This window comes from Lissotriton helveticus, chromosome 12, assembly GCF_964261635.1.
Source record: "Lissotriton helveticus chromosome 12, aLisHel1.1, whole genome shotgun sequence".
In the NCBI taxonomy this organism is placed as follows: domain Eukaryota; kingdom Metazoa; phylum Chordata; class Amphibia; order Caudata; family Salamandridae; genus Lissotriton; species Lissotriton helveticus.
Window position 1 is genome coordinate 575,173,670 of NC_136073.1, and position 20,244 is coordinate 575,193,913.

At 43.1% G+C, this 20,244-nt stretch overlaps 1 protein-coding gene across 6 annotated transcripts in view; it reads left to right on the top strand.

Annotated features, from left to right (window-relative positions):
* Positions 1-20,244, top strand: part of NDRG4 (NDRG family member 4) — an 898,768-nt gene that overhangs the window by 705,292 nt on the left and 173,232 nt on the right. For all 6 annotated transcript variants that reach the window (XM_078670548.1, XM_078670547.1, XM_078670545.1 and 3 more), the window contains one exon: positions 14,187-14,292. In XM_078670548.1, coding sequence (XP_078526674.1) covers positions 14,187-14,292 — 106 coding nt within the window. The remainder of the gene's footprint in view (positions 1-14,186; positions 14,293-20,244) is intronic.

The window sequence follows — 20,244 nt, forward strand, 5'->3', positions numbered from 1 at the left end:
GACTATAAACCTGCTCACATCTAATTTCCACAGGAAGCAGCACAATAGCTTAGCAAACCTGAAAGCCAAGTTTCAGAGCTCTATTATGTCAACCTTGAAATAAATGGGGCACTTTAATTTACTATAATGTGTTTGCAAAGTCTATTACCAGCGCAAATCCATTTCAATTGCCTTGGCATAACTTAAAAGACTAGCTCTGATGCGTCTACACAGTAGATGCAATCCATTAAGTCTTAAAATAGTCCATAGTTTAACATAATTCTCATTTCCAGTAGTCACTGCTCAGCTGAGACCAGCCCTGCATAAGGCAGGCCACCGATTGGGCACCAGTACACTGACACTGAGGTGCTGCCGTGTGCAGGGAGCACTAATGCTTCTATTCCTTGGTTGACTAGTGAAAGATGGTCGCATTTGAGGCACAGTGTGATCCTCACACATGTAACCCCATCACCCATTCTACTGCAGCAAGAATAGTTTACACCACTGTGAAGGCACATTACCAGGGCCCAACAGTTAAAACCATTTTCCTCCGCTCCGGCAGAGCAGGCAAAATAGGACAGGATATATATATAGAATTTTCTGGATGGAGTAAAGGCGGTCAGAGTGGTGGAGGACTTTGCGTTCTTTACTCTGCCCGCGAGATTGAGAGTTCAACACTGACCTGGGGGTGAACGCTATGGATTTGTTGGAACTGCTCAGCCATTAAAAATGTTGATCTGCATCCATCATTACATATGGGATCTTACACCAAACTTTTGAAAGTTTAAATTTTTTCAAAAACAAACTCCAAAAGCGGGAGTTTGTTTTGAGAAAATGGAAAGCTAATGGTCATTTTAAAAACATTTTACACCGCTAGATTTTACCTGGTGGTGACGGACAGCAGTGCAAAAACCCATCTAGCCACCCACTCTAAATTGGTCTGACAGTCAGGTGGCTTACCTCATATGGCCCGTAATCCTTAGGGCTGTCGGGGAGTATGCCGGCAACGGAGCCAAAGTAGGCTTTGTCGGCAACATATTGTTGGCCCGCCCAGCTATCAATTGGGCAGGCAGACCTAGAGTTTGGCGGAGAGCATACTCTGCCACTATTGCAACAGTGTACCCTCTTCGCCAAACTCTAAATCGGGCCTAAAGTGTTGTGTTTCAATCTATTTTAACATTTTCACTCAAATCCTCGTTTCACTAAAGCTGTTTACTTATTCCATATTTTGGACATATTATCATTGTAACCTTGTTTAATAATTGCCAACCTGTTTGACCTTTGATTATTGATTTTTTTTATTTATGGAGTGAGGCACATACATCCTGGGGCATCTTGGTGCCAAGAATCCTAAAGTACAAGAACAAAATTCAGAAGTACAAACAGTACCTACAGGCCGTACTAATAATGGAGGTGCATCTCTTGAACTAACTAAACACTGAGTAGTCACAGATCGTAGGCGATTGAGGAGGTTGTTTAACTGTTTTGGGAAAAGGTATCAAAAACGTCTGCTACCTCAGTAGTTCCACTTGAAGTGAGAATCAAAAGGGTGCGCTAGTCTTGTCGTCTAATGGGACAGGGAGTCAATAGGCTGGATAGAAATCTGGCTCCTGTTTTACACTGGGCCAGATATACAGTACTTAAGGACTTAAAGGAATGTACTGCTTTACTGGAAGCCAGCATAAAACAAATGTACCCTGGACAGTCTCGCTGCCATGTTTTGGGTTCTCTATAGTTTAGCTAGCACTGACTCATGAAGCCACAAATATAAGGCATTCCCAAAGTTTAACTGTAAGGGCATAATAGCAGCAATGACCCTTGAATAGCAGTCAGCCGAGGGATATAAGAGAATCATGGGCAGCAGATGCATCGCCAACAGGCAGGATGCCCAGCCTTTGTGCGCATGAATGGCAAAGGAGAACTCTTGATCAAACAAGACATCCAGGGTTTTCACCTTGGGAACTGAGGCACGTAGAGTCGGCCAGGTCCAACTTGTCTAGGATGACTGGTCCCCTCCAGTCATCCAGGCCTCTGTCTTTTTACCATGTAATTTCATTATACTCTTGCCTAGCAAGTTGTGGATGGCTTGGAGACACTCTACCAGTCTTACTATGGAATTGTGGTATGAACTTAGGATTGAGTGTGTTTGGATCAGAGATCCTGTACAGCTGTTAATTTTTGATTCCCTCATCAAATGATCACATATTAAAATGGTCTGAAGGCTGAGTTCTCCTTTCCCCTAAAGTTGAGATCACTCTAAAGAGCAAACTCAGTCATTGAGATATTGGCTCTCAAACGTCCTTCATTCCTATAGGAGATAATCTTTTTGAGAAGATTGTCATTGAAAAGGCAGGACAATCTACCCATTTCTACACTTGTATTTATTATCCACGAGAAAGTGAAATGGTTGAACAGGTTTGGAGTCTTTACAACCTTTCAGGAGATTATTAGTATTCAATGAGTGTTTATTCATGGTTTATACAAAAGACAAATAAACTGAACAACATTCAATTTGACAAACTATTGCACAAGTTATTAAAAATCAGTGGTGGCTCCTCCATTTAGGCAGAGGTACATCGCCCCCTCCCCCTGCAACAAGTGCAGCAAAGGTGAAAAATAAAATAGTCATAAAGTGAATTTATCACCATTTTGTTTTTCACTGCTCCCAGCCAGAGCAGTGCTTGACGGCAGGGCTACTGCCTGTCAGCAGGGGAGGGGTGGTGCTCACTCCAGTTTAGAGCGCGCATGTCATTTTGGCCGACTGTCTTGCAGCGGCACCCTGACATGCGCACTTTAAACCTGTCCAACCCGAGCTGTCTTAGCTGGATGGAGATCAGGCACAGGCCCACAGTGCCTGAAAGAGCGTCAAGGCAGCCCCCTCCAAACAATCCTGGCGCTTCTCTCATGCTGCTTAACATTATCAGCATCATGAGAGCAGTGTCTGGATTGGTGGAGGGTAGTTGGCTGAGGCTCCGGGACTCGCGCTCCGACTGCAGAAGAGAACGAGAAGGACATGTGGGTAAGTCTACATTGTATCTCTTTATTATTTCCTTTTTGACCCACTGACAGGCACAGTGGGACACTCGCATTGCCTTCAGCCTCAACTCCAGAGCCTTAATCCTGGCCCATTATAAACAAAGTACTGTTAATAAGCCATGATTGAGAGCTTTGGCATTGAGCCTAAAGGCATTTTTGGTTTATCACAGTACCTGTCACTGGGTTAAAATTCCCTTTGCTTTCCAACACCGCTCCACTATTAAGTGCCACCACCCACCACAGTTAAAAATGTCAAAACGTTGAGGTGAGTCACGGATATGACCCCTTGAATTCTGCATTAATTGTAACATTGAGACATCATTGTGTCTTAAAACACATTGAAAACAGGCTTTATTTTACTTATAGCACAGAATATGTAATTCTTGACAATGAAGCATCATGTTCATAATTGTATCTATATACATCATAGAAAGGCACATGTATATATATTTTCTGGAATGCTGTACATGTTCTGCAGTATCAATAATTGTGTATGATCCAATTGTTAATTCATAAACATTCATTTTTTGGTTAAAACCCTAACATATTCATAAAGCTTAATTTAGCAATTATCATTCCAGTTCAAGCAAAAGCTGTCGTAAGTATGCTTAGCTGCTATGCCTTTTAAACCATCTTTTGATCAAAGCAGTTCAAGAGATTCCCTGGCACTTCGTCCAAATATGATTGGCGTCATCTTAGTGTCACAGAGTGCTTGTTCAAGATCAACTTCATTCAGATGATTTGAAATAAAGCTTAAAGTAAATATGGGCCTAAATTGATATCCATCGAAATCATAACTGCTATTCTATTGGCTATGAATTTTATTTTGAGTTGCAATGAAGAGATTTCATTAAACATTGGGTGTGTTTATGTTTTGCTATTAATTCTTTAAACACAGCAACACATGAGGGTGTCGCTAAATCTCATGAGTTGCTCAATTGGAGCATGCATACTAACTGGATGGTTTGGTAACCGTTTTAGGAGACAAAATTAGGCAAAAGACATGTCAGAATCTGTGTAAACCTCCTTATTTTTCAACCAATAAGTCGATGCATGTGTTGGTTGTTTTGTAACAAGGCCACAACGCGTTGGCGTGACATGACAGCAGACATTAGTGTTTTCTCTACCCTCTGGCACTAGTAGCCCGTCTTTGCACGATCTGGTATATCCGGCTGGCACCGAACATATTATTAGTTGACACTTTGCTCTTGGGCGTACATAAGATTTAAATGAGAATATGAGCCGTTTCTATTGGGAACCCAGCAATTCCGAAAAGCAACAGATTCAAGCATCTGAATATACAGCCAGTGACTGAAGAACGCCTTGTATTGTCACATACAGCCTTCCTATACAGTCCACCAATTTCTAATGGTTTCTAATGGATATGGGTTCAGCATATTGTGTTTTGGACATGGGATTATAACTGTCCTGTCGAGAAACGCGTCAGAAATTCCATTGGCTAAATGGAAATAGCTGAAACCAAAAAATAATACTGCAATCGAGAAATCGGTCAATTATGCATCTGGAATTCACTAGCATTTTCTCCACTCTTATTCGGCACAGATCTAAAACTCACTGGTAAGCACTTTGATTAAGTAGACAAATGCGCAACCTGTAACAGGCAATATATTAAGGGCTGAAACATGTTGACTAAGTAGAAATTCCGTGTAATTGTGAAGCTGGGAGGCACAAATATACTTTGTCTAGATTACCACCAGCATTTTTTATATAGAGTGTCGCTGGTGTCGAGAGTACTCTATACAGGAACTGCTTTCCACCTAAACTTGAGAACTACCCGAGTCGCGCTATGCTCTGGCTACTTAGCGACGGCGGTTCGTGTGTAGGTAGCGAACCTTGACATAAATTCAAAATTCTGTTGTTTTAAGCAGCAGAAACCACACGAACTCGTCTTTGCGAAAAAAGGCCTTTATTCCATTTCAAAAAGGCAAACACTCAACGCGTTTCGGGGATTCTCCTCCCTTGTTCACTCGCGTACACACCCTTGCACCTCCATTGTCTCATGAACACTACAGCAGAAGGAAAGCCGTGTTCAAAGACATTAAGCATTTGAAACCATCAACACACCACCCATCTTTTCATGCAAAACACCCATATGGCCACCAACCTTCTCAATTGAAGGCTGTTTTCCCAGTCTTGCTTCTTTCGAGCAACCATCTACCAAAGCAGCAGCCTGCCCTCGACTGTAACAAAATAACACACAGATAAAGTTCCCATTATACCTCTTGACACACCAACACAATCAATGTATCCCTTACTTAAAGCATCTTCCTAGACTTCCTTAGAACTAGATAACCCCCTAGCCCAGTGGTTCACTGTGGTCTGCGGACCACTGGGGTCCTCAAATTAAAAATGAAATAGTCACAGATTAATAAAGTGTATATTAAGAATGAAATTGTAAAATCAAATTTTTTATACGTTTTGTAAATGTGAAGGAATTTGAAATGGGAGGCTAAAAACGTGCTTACTGTCCTCGTAATGATTTGTGGGTGCAGTGCAAGTGCATCAATACAATATACTAAAAACATTGCGTTTCCTCAAATACATTTAGAAAGGTGCCACTCTTCCTATTAAAAATGCGATTTTTTTTATTTGTATGTGAATTCAATAAAGTATTTCAGCATTTGTGTATTTGATCAATTCCTGCCTTTGTGTTTTTTTCGTATTTTCTGGTTGAAATCATAAAAATGCTTAGGTGGGTTCCAATAATGATTCAGTGGGAGTCCCTGGTGTCCAGTAATGATTATGTGGGGTCTACAGAAGTCAAAAGGTTAAGAACTACTGCCATAGCCTATGAAAGTCAACCACCCACCTCATATTTATTAGAAGTGTTCTATAGCTGTTGGCATCTGCAAGAACCGATGAACACCGGCAGCCTACTCTCCACTTCATGACCACAATTCAGGATTCAGACTATGTTACAGCATCGATACATCATGACATCCAAGTTGCGGACTAGAAACACCTCTTCACAGGCTAGAGTGACCTAGCACTCTTCATCATGACCACTTATCAGCAGCCTCAGTACATTTAATCATGAAATCCTCAAGACCCTCTGATTGAGCATGGCTCTCAGTGATACCATGCTGCTTGCATTCTTGTCATACCTCTAATCGACCATAGCTCGTTCCCAGGCACTCCTCAAGGTCACCACAGAGCACCAATGACATGCGATGTCCCACAAGGATCCAGCTGATCCCCTGTGACCTTGAGTCTCTACATGAAAGCCCTTAGAAGCCTTCTCACCAGCCCTGGAACCAGCATTCACACTACGATGATGATCCCACATTGTGCCTAACGGTATTCATTATCAGTGGTATTGCCTCTCTCAAGTACTGTCTCTCCATTATCCAAGCATGGATGTTAAGCATCTGCCTTAAAAAGAACCCAACCACTGGCTCAGACCTGGACAGAAGGTAGAGCCGGGCTCCAATATAAAAGTGACCCCTATTAGCAGATCAGAGCAGTTTTTAACTGGTATAGACACACACTGTAAGAGTGTTTTCCAAAGTTCTAGAGATTGCATGAATGTATGCATGCTTCAAGCAGTTTGTGGTCATATCAGAGAAATCAACAGTAACAACCAGCCGAACAGACCATAAAACCGGTCCAGAAACAGCCAACCAAAAACAGGCCCACACACTGACGTATGAGACCAGCCCTTCTGGCACTGCCAGATTCCTCTATCAAGACCATACTTGTTTGCATGGCCAGTGGCATCGAACAAGTCCACATTTTGGAATGCCAGCCAGTAGGAACTCAATATCCGTCAATGAGTCCAGAATCATGGACTTCATGACTGGCGCCGACCCCTCCATTAAAGTTCCTTTCACCCAGAAGTAGGGGCAATGTTTTATGAAGTCCCCTGACCAGGTGCATCCACGAGAGTTTTTCAGAACACGAATATGGCTAGCAGGAGAGCACCAAAACGGCAAAATGCCATTTTGCATGGGGCTCCGGACATCCTTGTAAAGTAACAATTTGTATAGGACATAATGCTTGGCACATTGCGACTCCCACACATCATATTAAGCACAAGTCAAAAAGGGTTCGCTGTGATCACATGATCACTTTTGATAACCGTTTCAGTCTCTGAATCTCAATGAGCCACGCAATCCTGTAGGAAACAATCCTGCATAAATACAGTCAGTCCTCCCTCTGGAGGTTGTGTTAGCGCCCCGCCTCTCCTTCACTTCCACGGCAATTACTGCTCAGTAGAAAAAAAGACAAATCGAGGCATCGCTGCCTGCCTGCGTCGCCCACCATTACTGTCACAGCAGTTCCGAGAATTTGTTCTTTCAGTGGGAAGGTTTTGCAAATTGCCGGTTGTTTTTCAAGAGGATAGTACTTTTATTTTATTTTAATGTCCTGTCGAAATCAATGAAAATCCCGGGGGACTCCAGGCCAAACCGGAATAGAAAATTATAGCCGTGTTCTGCCACCCTTATACATGGTGATACCCGACAAAAATGCAGTCTTGTTTTCAGAATGAGAAAAAAACGTAACGATAACTATCGAATGAAATTCATTACATTCATATTATTTTCGTACATAATTCACCATAGCATTCGACTGGTTGTTACTGTTTCTGAGCCAAGGGCCCATCTCAGCCCTCTCTCCTAGGGTTGATCAGTGCTTTTTTTTTACCTTACACCAGTGGTTCCCAAACTTTTTTGACCTGTGGCTCCCCTGACCTAATCGGCAGTTGGCCGTGGCTCCCCACCATTTTTTTACCGGTGGGTGGTGTGTACCTCCTGTTATCTTCCTTAAAGTATTTGGGACGCAATGAAGGTATTATATTGGTTGGAATGCTTGAATTATTAATCTCATCCACTGGCAATCACTTTGGCTGCATCCCAATCCATCATTTTTTTCCCCAACAGAGTGCCTGGTCCCAAACCCTAATTTATGCCAGCTGCTGCTTTCAGTACCTTTTGGTACTGAGACCCGCTCTGAGAAAATGGAACATTGAGTTTGGTCTGTCGTAATCAGTATCCCCAGCCTTATTTTTACACTAAAAAGGTCTGTCCTTCCATCTGTGTGCCCATCTATATCCAAACATATTCAACCATTTGCACACCTATCCACCATATATCCTTCTGTCCATCATTTCACTCATCCATCCCTCCATCCACCCTTTCACTCATCCATCCATTATTCAGCTACCCACCCTTTCACCCCATCCATCTGTACAATCACCATGCATCCACTCTTCCACCCAGCCATCCATTCACTTACTCATCCATCCACCCATTCACTTACTCATCCATTCACCCAGTCATTTATCCTTCCACCCATTCACCCTTTCAGTCATTCATCCTCCCTTTCTCTCTCCATCCCCCTTTCACTTATCCATCCATCTACCCACCCATTCACTCATCCATTCATGAATCCATCCATTGATCCTATTACTCATCCATTCTTTCACTCATCCAACCATCCGTTCACTCATCCAGCCATCCGTTCTCTCATCCATCCACCCTTTCACTTCACTCATCTATCCATCCTTTTGTCCATCTACCCCCTTTCACTAACTCATCAATCCTTACATCCACCCTTTCACTCATCCATCCATTCACCATTTCACTTATCAATTCATCCATCCACCCATTCACTTGCCCATCATCTACCCTTTCATTCATCCACCCATCCATCCTTTCACACACCCATCCACCAATTCACTCGCCCATCAGCTGTCCTTTCACTCATCCATCCATCCTTTCACACACCCATTCACACTTTTACCCATCCATCTACCCTTCCACCCATACATCCATCTATTTACCTTTTCTCTCATCCATACTTCCATTCATTCACTCATCCATCCCTCCTTTCATTATCTATCCATTCCCCCTTTCATTCATGCATGCATCCTTTCAGTAATCCATCCAGCCATTCAGACATTCCTTCACTTATTTACTCACCCACCTTTTCACATTATGAGCTGAGCCTTTGTTTGCAGAGTTGCAGGCAGAAGAGTCCCATCAAGAATGAACTACAGCAAGGGGTGGGCTGGTGGAGAGTTCACCATGCCCCTGCACATAGGCAGACTGAAAACGTAGAAGTCATGCATGATGCACAGTGCCAGGATGTGAGGTTACTGTAACATGGTGTTGTTTCCAGGGCTTTAAGCGGTGTAAAAAAACTGGGGGGTCTCTTCAAAGGGGGTGTTTGACGTAATTAAGAGCGCAGCTTAAAACACCTAGGCTAAAAATCTGCGCTTAGCATAGTGTTCCGCCTCACTGGTATTATGTTGTCTCGGTCATTGCATCCAGATATATAATACAGCTAGTATCAACAAGCCAGGACTATTGGCTTTGTCAGTGGTTGCTAGTTCCTTAAAAAAAAAAGGAGCAACCATGGCTTTGTTGAATACAATATTGAAAATACTTTGGTTCTAAAATGACAGGACAGTGAGAGAACGATAACCTGTTCTTTTAAACTTATTTGACAGGCTTCTTTGAATGAAGTGTATTCTAACGTTGCAGCATGGGCGTTTTACTTTTTATCGTACAGAATGCCCTTCTGTATACTGAGGCAGGAGGAGGCTGCCACATGGTGTCACACCCCCAGACTGCCCCATTGTCATTCAGTAAGGGGCTGCTCTTGTGCTCGAGGAAGGGTGCGAGGAGCCTCCAGCAGCAGGGGTGAGGCCTCTCACAGGGGAGCAGCGCTGCTCCCTGTGATGGCCAGAATGACAGATAAAAGGCCCGTGGAATTTACGGACGGTTGGTCACCCTAGTGTGCGGGGCGCCTCTGGCACCTCATTACGGCGCACCGGGGCGCCGTGGCGCACAGTTTGGGAACCACAGCCTTACACACTCCAGGGAATCTCACTTTGAAATCCCTGACAATTCAATCACACTTTATGCGGGGTGCCCCTGTGTGCTGCCACCTCTGTCCAGGTCAGCTGATGGTAGCATCGTTCATTCTCTCAGGTTCTTTCATCCATTCGTGTGAATCCTCCCTCTCAGCTCACATACATAATGTGAAAACAAAAAGTGATGGGTAGAATGCTTGGATTAATCTAAGCAACTGGTAATTACTCACGGTCTCATTCCAATCCATCGATTTTTGCCCACCAAGCAACCTTGGACATTGAACAGCCATATATAAACCAGCTGTGTTCTTGTTCCATTAAGAGCAGTCTAGCACAAACTGTCAGGCCAGATCCCCTCTGAATGGGAATACAAACACCCACTGAAGAGATTAGGCCTCTTTGGGCCTCAACAGTAGATGGCAGCTCAAGTTCTGTGGCACAGTGAGCACAAGACACATGTCTGGGCATATCCATTACACTTATGGCATTACACTGAGGAAAATAGAAAAAGTGAGGAGTGGAATTCTTGAATTCATCTCAGCCACTGGAAACTAGTCAGAGTTGTATTTCAAGCCATCATTTTTATGTCCATGCCACCTCAAACAGAAAACAACCATGTTTAAGTTACCCTTGGGTCTGCTCCAGTAAGAACAGTCCAGTTGAAAAGTCCCCTTTGACTGGATACAAAAGCAACTTAAGACGGATATCAGTTATTTGACTCTCATCAGTAGGAAGCAGCTTAAGTCCGAAGGCATCACAATCACATGACGTGATGTGGTGTGGTGCAGGCACTCCTAAATGATGAATGCCAGCCCTATCACTCCTTTTGAAAGATATCAGGGTACTGAACAATATACCAGAGGCATTCACCATACTAGAATGGGTGAACAAATGACTACACAGAGAATAAGCAAAAAGTATAACTTGAAGGGCCTGGATATGAGGTGACGGGATAGGGTGAGGTGTTCACCACATTTGATTAAAACCACTACCCCAGTTTCATGTGGTTTATTTAGGCCCGAGTAGGTACATCACCATTTTACATGCTCACTTTTTAAAGTTGCCTTCTTTTCTTCAACAGCATTCGACAGACATTTGCTTGTGTACATGTGCAGGATAATATTCTCTGAAATGGCTTTGCTTACATTTATTTATTTGTTATTTTACAGAGTTTTATATAGCGCAAACTTGACCCAAAGGTATTGGGTATCAGAGCACTTTACATCGCACCTGTTGCGCTACATGAGGACACATTCATTTTTTTGGGTTAGGCACGGGTAGATTAAGTGATTTGCCCAGAATCACAGGATGTTCAGCGTCATTGCTGAGACTCAAACCCAGTTCCCCAGATTTGAGGTCGACCGCCCTAGCCGTTAGGCCAACTCCTCTCCCCAAGAGGTTTACACTTCTTCATAGACATATAATCAAGTGCCTTGAACATTCTGTACACAGGCTGAGTTCACTATGCAAAATGCTGTTGTTTCTTATTATGCACTCTGCAACTGAGCTATAATGGAAGAATCAACAATAGCGGCTTGACTGGGGCTCCAGCATGATTGCATGAGTGCAGCTTATTATATAAACAACATCACTCCTTTGTTGAGGCAAAGGAGCAATTCGCTGGCACTGCTGAAGTTGCCCCATGCGGAAATTCCAGCTCAGCTGATTCCTGTTTACCTCCTGTGAGAAATGATGGCCAGCCCTCCGCTACGACGGGCTCCCTGATGACACTTAGACATAGGTAATGAGGGGAGTTAGGTCACCCTACAGGGATTCTGGCAGATTCGCCCACCTTAGGCCCATCAGGATAGGTAGAGCTAGGTAGGAGCACAAAATATAATAGTAATTATATGCAAGCATATATTTTCTATAGCAGCACGATGGTTGAAGTGTTTATCTTCTTCACCATTCTTGTAATGCTGATCATGCTATTCTGCTTCGTTCTATTGATTATTGCAGTGCACGTATTTTACACTAGAATCAAAATGCTTCAATAAATATTGAAACGCCATCTGTATTTCTTGTGTATCTCTTTGGGTATGCATGAGTTACTGAACTAAAGGGTTCTAGATCTGTTTCCACGATTTTCTTGGGAAAATCAGGGGTGTCATGTTCTGAGGTTACACATTCCACCTGTAACCTTGCCAGGTTACGGATACAGATGGTGCATTGTGAGCTAGCAGGGCTAAGGTCAACATATCCTGATGGTGTGCATAGAATCAGTCTTGCACATTTTTGATGTGGATGTTGTCCAACAAAAGCACAGTTTTACTGAGAAAGTATGAACCATATGACACCAGGTGATGTATTTAATGGGCAGTTTTTTCCTTGGTAATGAGGTACAACCCATACGATTGATATTCTATAGAGCACATTGCTATTTGGCATTTTTTCTAGGCCTTTTTCCACCCCAATAAATGTCTCCATGTTGGACTTGTCAAAACCTGTCAGGAAAACAGTGGGTTTCTAATGCAACTCAGAATATTCTGATACCTGTGTAAAGTCCAGTATGTACAAGGATCAGAATTAACCCCAGCTTGTAATTAGGGTCAAAATATCAACGACCCGCTGGAGGTAAAAAGTCTCTTGACGTGAAAGTTAAGGACTTCTTAAAATTCGAACAGGCTTGTTTTAGGTTGGGAGCAAAGTGCCTGGTTTATGAAGAATGTCTTTGCAAATAGAAAACTGCATTTTAGGTGTCTCTTTTCAAGGCATGATCGCTGCGAGATGGTGTTGTATTTCAAAAGGGGGGGTAGCGAAGGATTCTTCAAGGCTATAGAGCACCATTGAGGTAAGAGGATCAGTACTGCTAGTTTCGTCACTTAGATGATGTCTGGTTGGTTAGATTTGCTTTTTTGAAGTGGAATTGTTTGTTATCGGGCAGTTTGTAACTTTCTAGCTCTGTGTCCTGAGTGTATGTTAGGAGTGAACTTTGAAGCCTAGTGATATTGTTCAGGCAGTGGTGGGGTGGGATGCAGAAGCCACTTAGTGCCTTTTTATCAAGTGAGAGCTGAATATTGCGGTTCTGTTTCAACAAGACTGCTACCTAGCCTGTGTAGTTGAGACAGGCGTTTAGCGAGTAAATGCCCTTCACATTCAACACTGTAATTTGGAGCTGGAAGTTATCAGCACATGGGGATTAGAAACATCTTTGTTCCATAAGCAAGAGAGACTAGCCGGCTATGATGGAGAATTTAAAGATTCTGTCCCAACTCAATTTTGTACGCAGGAGAGGAAGGGTCAGACCCGCTCCAGGACTTTCCCATGTCATGCACATGTACGGTATTAGTGTGAAGAGTGACGTCTTATGCCCTAATGTGTTTAATGTGAAAGAATGGTCCTATTGGGTGAAGAGACAGGTGTTCTCATTGACCAAGTTCAGGAGATCTATGTTGCTTTCTTATAGATTTGCTGTTTCGATGCTCAAGTGTGGTGCTGCACCACATTGATGAGTTTACAACTAGGTATTGTAGCCTCTGTGGACATGGATGTTAGTGGGGACAGGTTTTCCTGTTTATTAAGTCTAGTAATAGGTGGTCAGTGATAAGGCAGTATGTGCTTAGCTTAACCCAGCTGGATATGGATTGCTATTTTTAGGAGGAAAGAGTAGCAAGTTTAGACTTTAAATTGCCTTGTGAGAGGGAGTTACTGGCAAGATCAATAAGTGGAGTCAGAGCTGCTGGGCAGGGTAGAGGCTCATCGCTGTAAGTGATGGCTTTGAGGGAGCTGTTACTGTGCAGATGAGGTTGTCCAGCACTAGGAAATGTCCGAAGCTTCATTTTGATGTTGGCATGGTGGACTATATATAGTAAGGTACAGTAGCTTTGGATTTACAGTAATTTTTAAGTCAGGTTTTGTCTATTTTAATTTTATTGAGTGTGCTTTGGATCTTTACTTTCATGGGTGTGGTGGGGGCAGGGGGTTGAAACACTGACAGACATTTTGTGGTAAAGTACTATACGGGCCTATTATTGATATAATCTTGGACATGAAGACTTTCGCCCTCTTTGTGAGAATGACTATATCTGAGGGGCACATGACCGGTGGACTGGTGAAATCAGGTTGAAGGAGACTCTTAAGGGTGACGGGCTCCTGTTGAAATAAATAACTTATGTAATCTATGGATTTAATAAAATAAATTGTGACAGATTAGTGTGCCATTTGGTCAGTGAATGGAGAACTCTATGTAGGAGAAGGAGACCTCCATTTTTGGTAAAGGACAGGGCTTTTTCTTGGGCACTGCCACACAAAAGGCTAAATCTCTAACAAATGGAGTAATACAATAAATAATGCCTCTAAATAGCCTCCTTCTTTTGCTCTTGTTCTCTATTAGGAGCACGATGTGGAGACTCCCTATGGGATGCTACACGTGGTCATTCGTGGATCCCCGAAAGGAAATCGGCCGGCCATCCTGACATACCATGATGTTGGACTGAACCGTAAGTATAGCATTCCTAACCTCCCATTTACCGTATGTTGACTGGCCTCTGGTTTACCCGAGCAAACACATAAACTTGGAAATCTTTCAGTTTGTGGTCTGTTTTTCATCATTCTCCATGCTTAACTGTATTTATTAAACCCAAAGCAATGTTTGAGATCGTGGTTTACATGCTCAGGGCAATTCATAAAAACCAGCAAATTCCGATGTGCCTTATTTGTTGAGTTTTAGTGTTGTTTGTCACTTTCAAAGCTCACAGTCGTATTCTCTTTTGCACCATAGCAGAGAAGCAAAAGGCTTGCGCACTAATTTAGCGTTTGGTTTTAATGGAAAATCAGCTTATGTCTGGTGGGAAATGCTGAATCCCAAAGTGTCCATTGGCCACATTTCTGAAACCGTACTATCATTTTGTGATTGAAAGTCAGCTGTTGGGCTCTCCGAACTCAAACATTGGCTCCAGGAAGTGGAGGATTCTTTGTTACTATCACTCTGCGTCAGGGCCCAAGTCACAATGAGTTGGATTCACAAAGCGTTTTCTTACTACAGACTTAATAATGTCATACACGTCTAATGCACAACCAGGAATAAGACCATCTTGGTGAAAAAAAACTCTATAGCAAATTCATTTTGAACCGCGCCCATAGTGAGCACTTTGGTTTTATTTGGGGATGGGAAGCATGGTTTTTCCTGTAAATTCAAAAGTAATTCATACCCAAGACAGGAATAACCCAACTGCTTACAGAAACAACCTGGCAAATCGAACCGGATATCTGGAAATTAAATTTGGATGCTGTTGGGGATTGCACTTTTGGCATGTTCTACATTGTGGGTCTGATTTCAAATTTGATGCTAACCGAGAATTCTGCATTTCCTGGAGGAAAATTATAAATCTGTGGTGGATTGCGGCGGTGCGTATCCTTCACCATTGACACTGTATGTTGGTGGATATTCATTCTGTGACTTCGCCTCCAGATTTGCGATTTCCTCAATATGCTAGAAGATCTCCCATTACCACTGAACTGTAAATCAGGCCTGTGTGAGTTTGATCATCTGTGTGAGGTGTGGCAGATAAACAAGCAACACTTCTCCTAACTCAAGGTGCAGTGACATCGCTCAGGCCCAATTCGGGTCTGATATTACAATGGATGCTTATGCATACTCTTCCATTATAGCTTGTTTCCGGTCCAGGGAAGGCATGGCTTGGCAGTTCGGGCTGTACTGTTCCCATGAGGCACAGGGTCTGACTGATTTGCATATGGCCATGTCTGAACTGGGGTGGCAGAGTGGGCTTAAGAACGGTGATGGATTAAACCCAGATCAGTTGACTGGGGGTGAGTGCTTGTATTGTCAACGCTCCGTCCATCACCACCTTTGGTTTTGCTTTGTTCGCCATAAGTTGGCAGGGTATGCTCAGACGTGAATCCCTTGCTCACTTTGCCACTGGATTCAAGCCAGCCGGGCTGAAGACGGCTGCAATGGCAGAAACCGGTCCTCGGAAGCTTGTTTCCGGTCCAGGGAAGGCATGGCTTGGCAGTTCGGGCTGGACTGTTCCCATGAGGCACAGGGTCAGACTGATTTGCATATGGCCATGTCTGAACTGGGGTGGCAGAGTGGGCTAAAAACGGTGATGGATTAAACCCAGATCAGTTGACTGGGGGTGAGTGCTTGTATTGTCAACGCTCCGTCCATCACCACCTTTGGTTATACTCTTCCATTATGCCAAGACTATGCACAACACGAGTGCTGAAATTAGAAACTTATAACGCTTGTGTCTTCGACTTGATGTACTTCCACGGATTCTTCTTCATGTTAGTCCACCTCTCCGTATGCCAACATGCCTCTTGAGAGCCAGTATTCTAAGGTCTGCCCACGTTCCACAGTTCCTTTATATGCCTTCTCATCATATGGACCAATGTTTGGAAGAAGCCAGTGTCGTAGTTTCAGGTGGTGGACACCTAAATTCATTCTTGGGGGAAGGGAAATAATTTTTCCTCCGCAGTCTTCGATCTAGAGCAGGAGAGATAAAAGCAGACGACGAAAGAAAGACGGTGGGAGTAAAAGGTGCAAATAAAATGACAAAGTGAGAAAATAGGAATGAAAATGATCCAGCAAACGTGAGATAAAGAGAGAGGGAAGTATAAGATGATGGCAGAAGGAGACATAAGGTGAAATGAAAGACTTGGCAATCTCGGTATTCATAGCCGTCTGCAGTGCTGGCACCTGATTGATGGGCTTGCTTGCTATCCTTACTCTGAGTAGTACCTTTTTTCACAGTCAGATAATACGGGAAGAAGAAAGAACTTGTAAAATAGTGCTACGTAGTGTATATGCATCTACTTGTGCCTGGAACCTTTGATCTGCTTGTGACCTTTATGGGAAGCCAAAAGAGGAGGCCTTGACTTCTTGTAAGAGCAACAAGCATTGGCAAAGCCAATAGATCTGCCAATGACTGGCAGCCCTTAAGCTTTGTCATTGCTTGTATTGTGTTGTAATGATGTTTGTAAAACTTCATTGTGTGGAAACTGCCTGATTCTTATTGATATTTTAAAAAATGGCTAAGAGCAGAGATACATTTTAGCCTCAAAAAATTTGTACTGTCATAGTAGTCCCTGGCACTGAAGGAAACTACTTTTTGTACCGATGTGCTCCTTTCAAAGTACAGAAGACTCAGAGTCAGAAGACTCCTCAAGACCTGGCTCTTCGAGCAGTAGCGAACCCCCCCCCCTCTCAGCGCCTTGAGACCCTCACGGGTGAGTAGCACGCTTTACAAATACCATGATTGATTGATTGAATGCCTTCTCCCACAGTCAAATTTACTGACTGAAGAAGGCTGCCCATTGCCCCATGCTGTGTGCTGCTCTGGGTGAAAGAGAAATGTGAATGATTCAACAATAGACCAATGGATGTGGCAAGCTGGCAGAAAGCCCATATTAGTAAATATATCTTATAGATAATTATAATATAATCAAAAGGTCTTATCTAACTCCAGAGCTAAAATGAAATTACTGTCAAAAAAGAAAGCTGCGTGGTCATCTGTTTATCTCTGCAGCACCTAGGTAGGCACTGGCACTAGGCTAGCCGTGCGTGGACAACCTTTGCAGTTTGAATTGCACGCAGCCAGAGACTTGCAGCCTCATAGGTGTTGCAGGCCCCTGGGTCTAGGAGTATATAATGCAAAAAACTCTGCAGGGCATTTTTGAGGCAGTGGTTTTGAATACCGATATATATTGAAATCACATAAGGCCAATTTGCAGTCTATCGCTTCTGAGCTGAAACAGATAAATGGTTGTATGCCCAAATTGGTGAGGCCTGTTGAGGAAAGGGATGACCCAGCAGGTCTTGGGGGGGGGGGGGGGGGGGGGTGCAAGGAAGAAGAAACTGTTAGATCTATGGTCACGACCCAACGTGATGAGAGGCAACCCTCTGTGTACATATCTAAATGCCTGATGGTAATAAAAAGGAGGGGTAACCATTGTTCCTATGGAAACGGCTATAGCTCCTATAGCTACTCCTCTGTCTTGGGAACCCATAGGTTAAACAAACGGGGAAAAAGAGGTGAGCTGAGGAGGATGGTCTGAGGTGGGAAAAAGAAAACCCATAGTGTTCGGTTACAGTCCAAACCTGCAGCTGGAGGCTCAGAAAATAGTAAAGTAGATTGTAGACATGGTACCCAGGCCAAAGGTAGACCAACCACCCCGCAATGGGCCAGTGGTATGAAAAATATATGTAAGCAAAGAGAAGAATGCCCACCTACCCCGGTCCAGCGCAAGGGGCCCGTTGGTAGTTTACAGAAGGGGCAAAGGGTGAATAAAAGGAGACAGTGGGACCACATGGTGGAGCCCAGTAAGGAGAGTAAAAGATGGCAGAAACCAAAGGGGCGCAGGAAGGCATATACCCCTGAGGTTAGGTTTGGCCCCAAAGCGGAAACAACGTTTGGTTCCTGATATCCTTATCCTAAGGATGTAGCTCCAGAACTGCCCACTTCCCAAAGTCCGAGATTTGTGACGTGACATGGAGGTCTAGAGGCAAACCAAGTAAAATGGGTCTCAAAGGAGGTTTGTTTAGCCGTAGACGGATCAAGGAACGTAGTGAAGTTAGACCTCAAGTTATACTGCCCCAAGAGAAAGGGTATAGACACAGGGTCATCCCCTTCAAACCAAATATGTATGATTGTTTGGACTGGTAGGAGGATGCGTGTGAATGGGCAAACTTAAGTAATGTGGACTAGAGGGGAGCTTCTCTGCTCAGCATCAGCCTGTTCTCCTGGAATACTCATGGGTTTAACAACATAATGAGGTTGAAGGTGTTCAGAGAAATTACAAAGCAGCAGTCAATTTTATGTTTCCCGGAAACATGGCTGTGCAGAGAGCCGCCACAGATAGATGACTTTCTGGGGATCTATCTAAAGGGCAGTAGAAAATGCTCAGGACGGTCCTCAGGGGGACTGCTAACAATGGTATCCTCTAAAATCACCTCAAACGTATGGCAAATCAAAACAAGGTGTAAGTGGATACTAGTTTGTGGTATACAGTTAGTGAACGTAGCCAGGGGGAAGCAATGTATTATTGTTTTAAATATATATGTATGCAAGAAGCACTTCCGACAATAAGGGAAATATTGAATTGTTTAGGAAAGATGTGATTAATATAGGTATTCAGTCCTCCCACAACCTGATCACCTTGATGGGAGATTTTAATCATAAATTGTTTTCTGAGATTGTGGGTGAAAAATATGAGGATTGTCTCTAGCTGCTTTTAATATTCAACATGTTTGCTTGCTGTCAAACGAGGCCTCAGCTCAGGGAAAGACATAGCCTTGTTAGACTGCCTCAAATTAAATGGTTTGGTGAGTCTACATAATTGAATCCCCGCAGATACCCCCGCAAGGAAAACTTTCCAGTTTGATAATCAGAACTATCCCATTGATTATGTGTTTGCACAGCTATCTGCCTTTGAATTCATTGAGAAATGTAAGGTCCTTCAGTTGGAGGGGAGCGATTATTACCCCCTAAGTGCAACCCTCAAATTGGATATTGCAGCTAGGCAGACGAGGGATCTACCCTTAAAGGTTGGCTGTTCAAAGCGTCTAAGAACGAGACTCTCTGAGAAGCATTTAAGTTTATTGAAGATTCTCCAACAAAATTACAGAGGCTTAATCTCCGGGAAGGTACCACAAGATCCTTTAGTTTGGTATGAGGAAATAATAAAAAAGGTTGTTGCATGTTTTAAAATAGAATTCATGGCCTTCAACACTACAAATAGTAAACTTAAGTCCTCGAAACAGGCAATGAATAGCTGATTAGACAAAGAACGTAGGACTTTAAAAAGTAACATCCGGAAGCTGGAAAGACATCTGAGTTACTCAAGAAATAATATTGAACGGCTACATCTTCTTAGCTTAAAGAAATAATTTAAAGAATTGGTTGCTAAAAAAAGCGGGAAATGCAAAATGTTGGGGAACTATGATGGAGACCATAGAGACGAAAAATATAAGGACATTTTGGAGGTTGGTAGAGAGTGGAATAGGAAATTCCTAGGGACAATCACTGGGCTCCGTGGGAGAGGATGCTTGGGTAGAATTCTTCGAGGAGGCCTATAATAATGAAGCCACCACTGTTCAGCGCTCAACTAGATTTCTGATCAAGAAGGAGAGACAAATGCAATCAAGAAAACAATTGAGATGCTAAAACTTACAAGGGCTGCTGGCTCTGATAATTTGCCTCCAGTACTAATAAAAACAAATACTGCTTGGTTGTCCAGTCTGCTTTATACCCTCTTCCAGGAAATACTCTCAACGGAAAGATTCCTGGATAGCTGTAAGGGAGCAGTGATTAAACCTATATATAAAAAAGGTGAATATGCCCTCCCAGGAAATTACCAGCAAATAAATATGTTGGGTGTAAGCAGCAACGTCTTCTTTCTCTACGATCTTTTTGGGAATGTTAAAAGGGTAG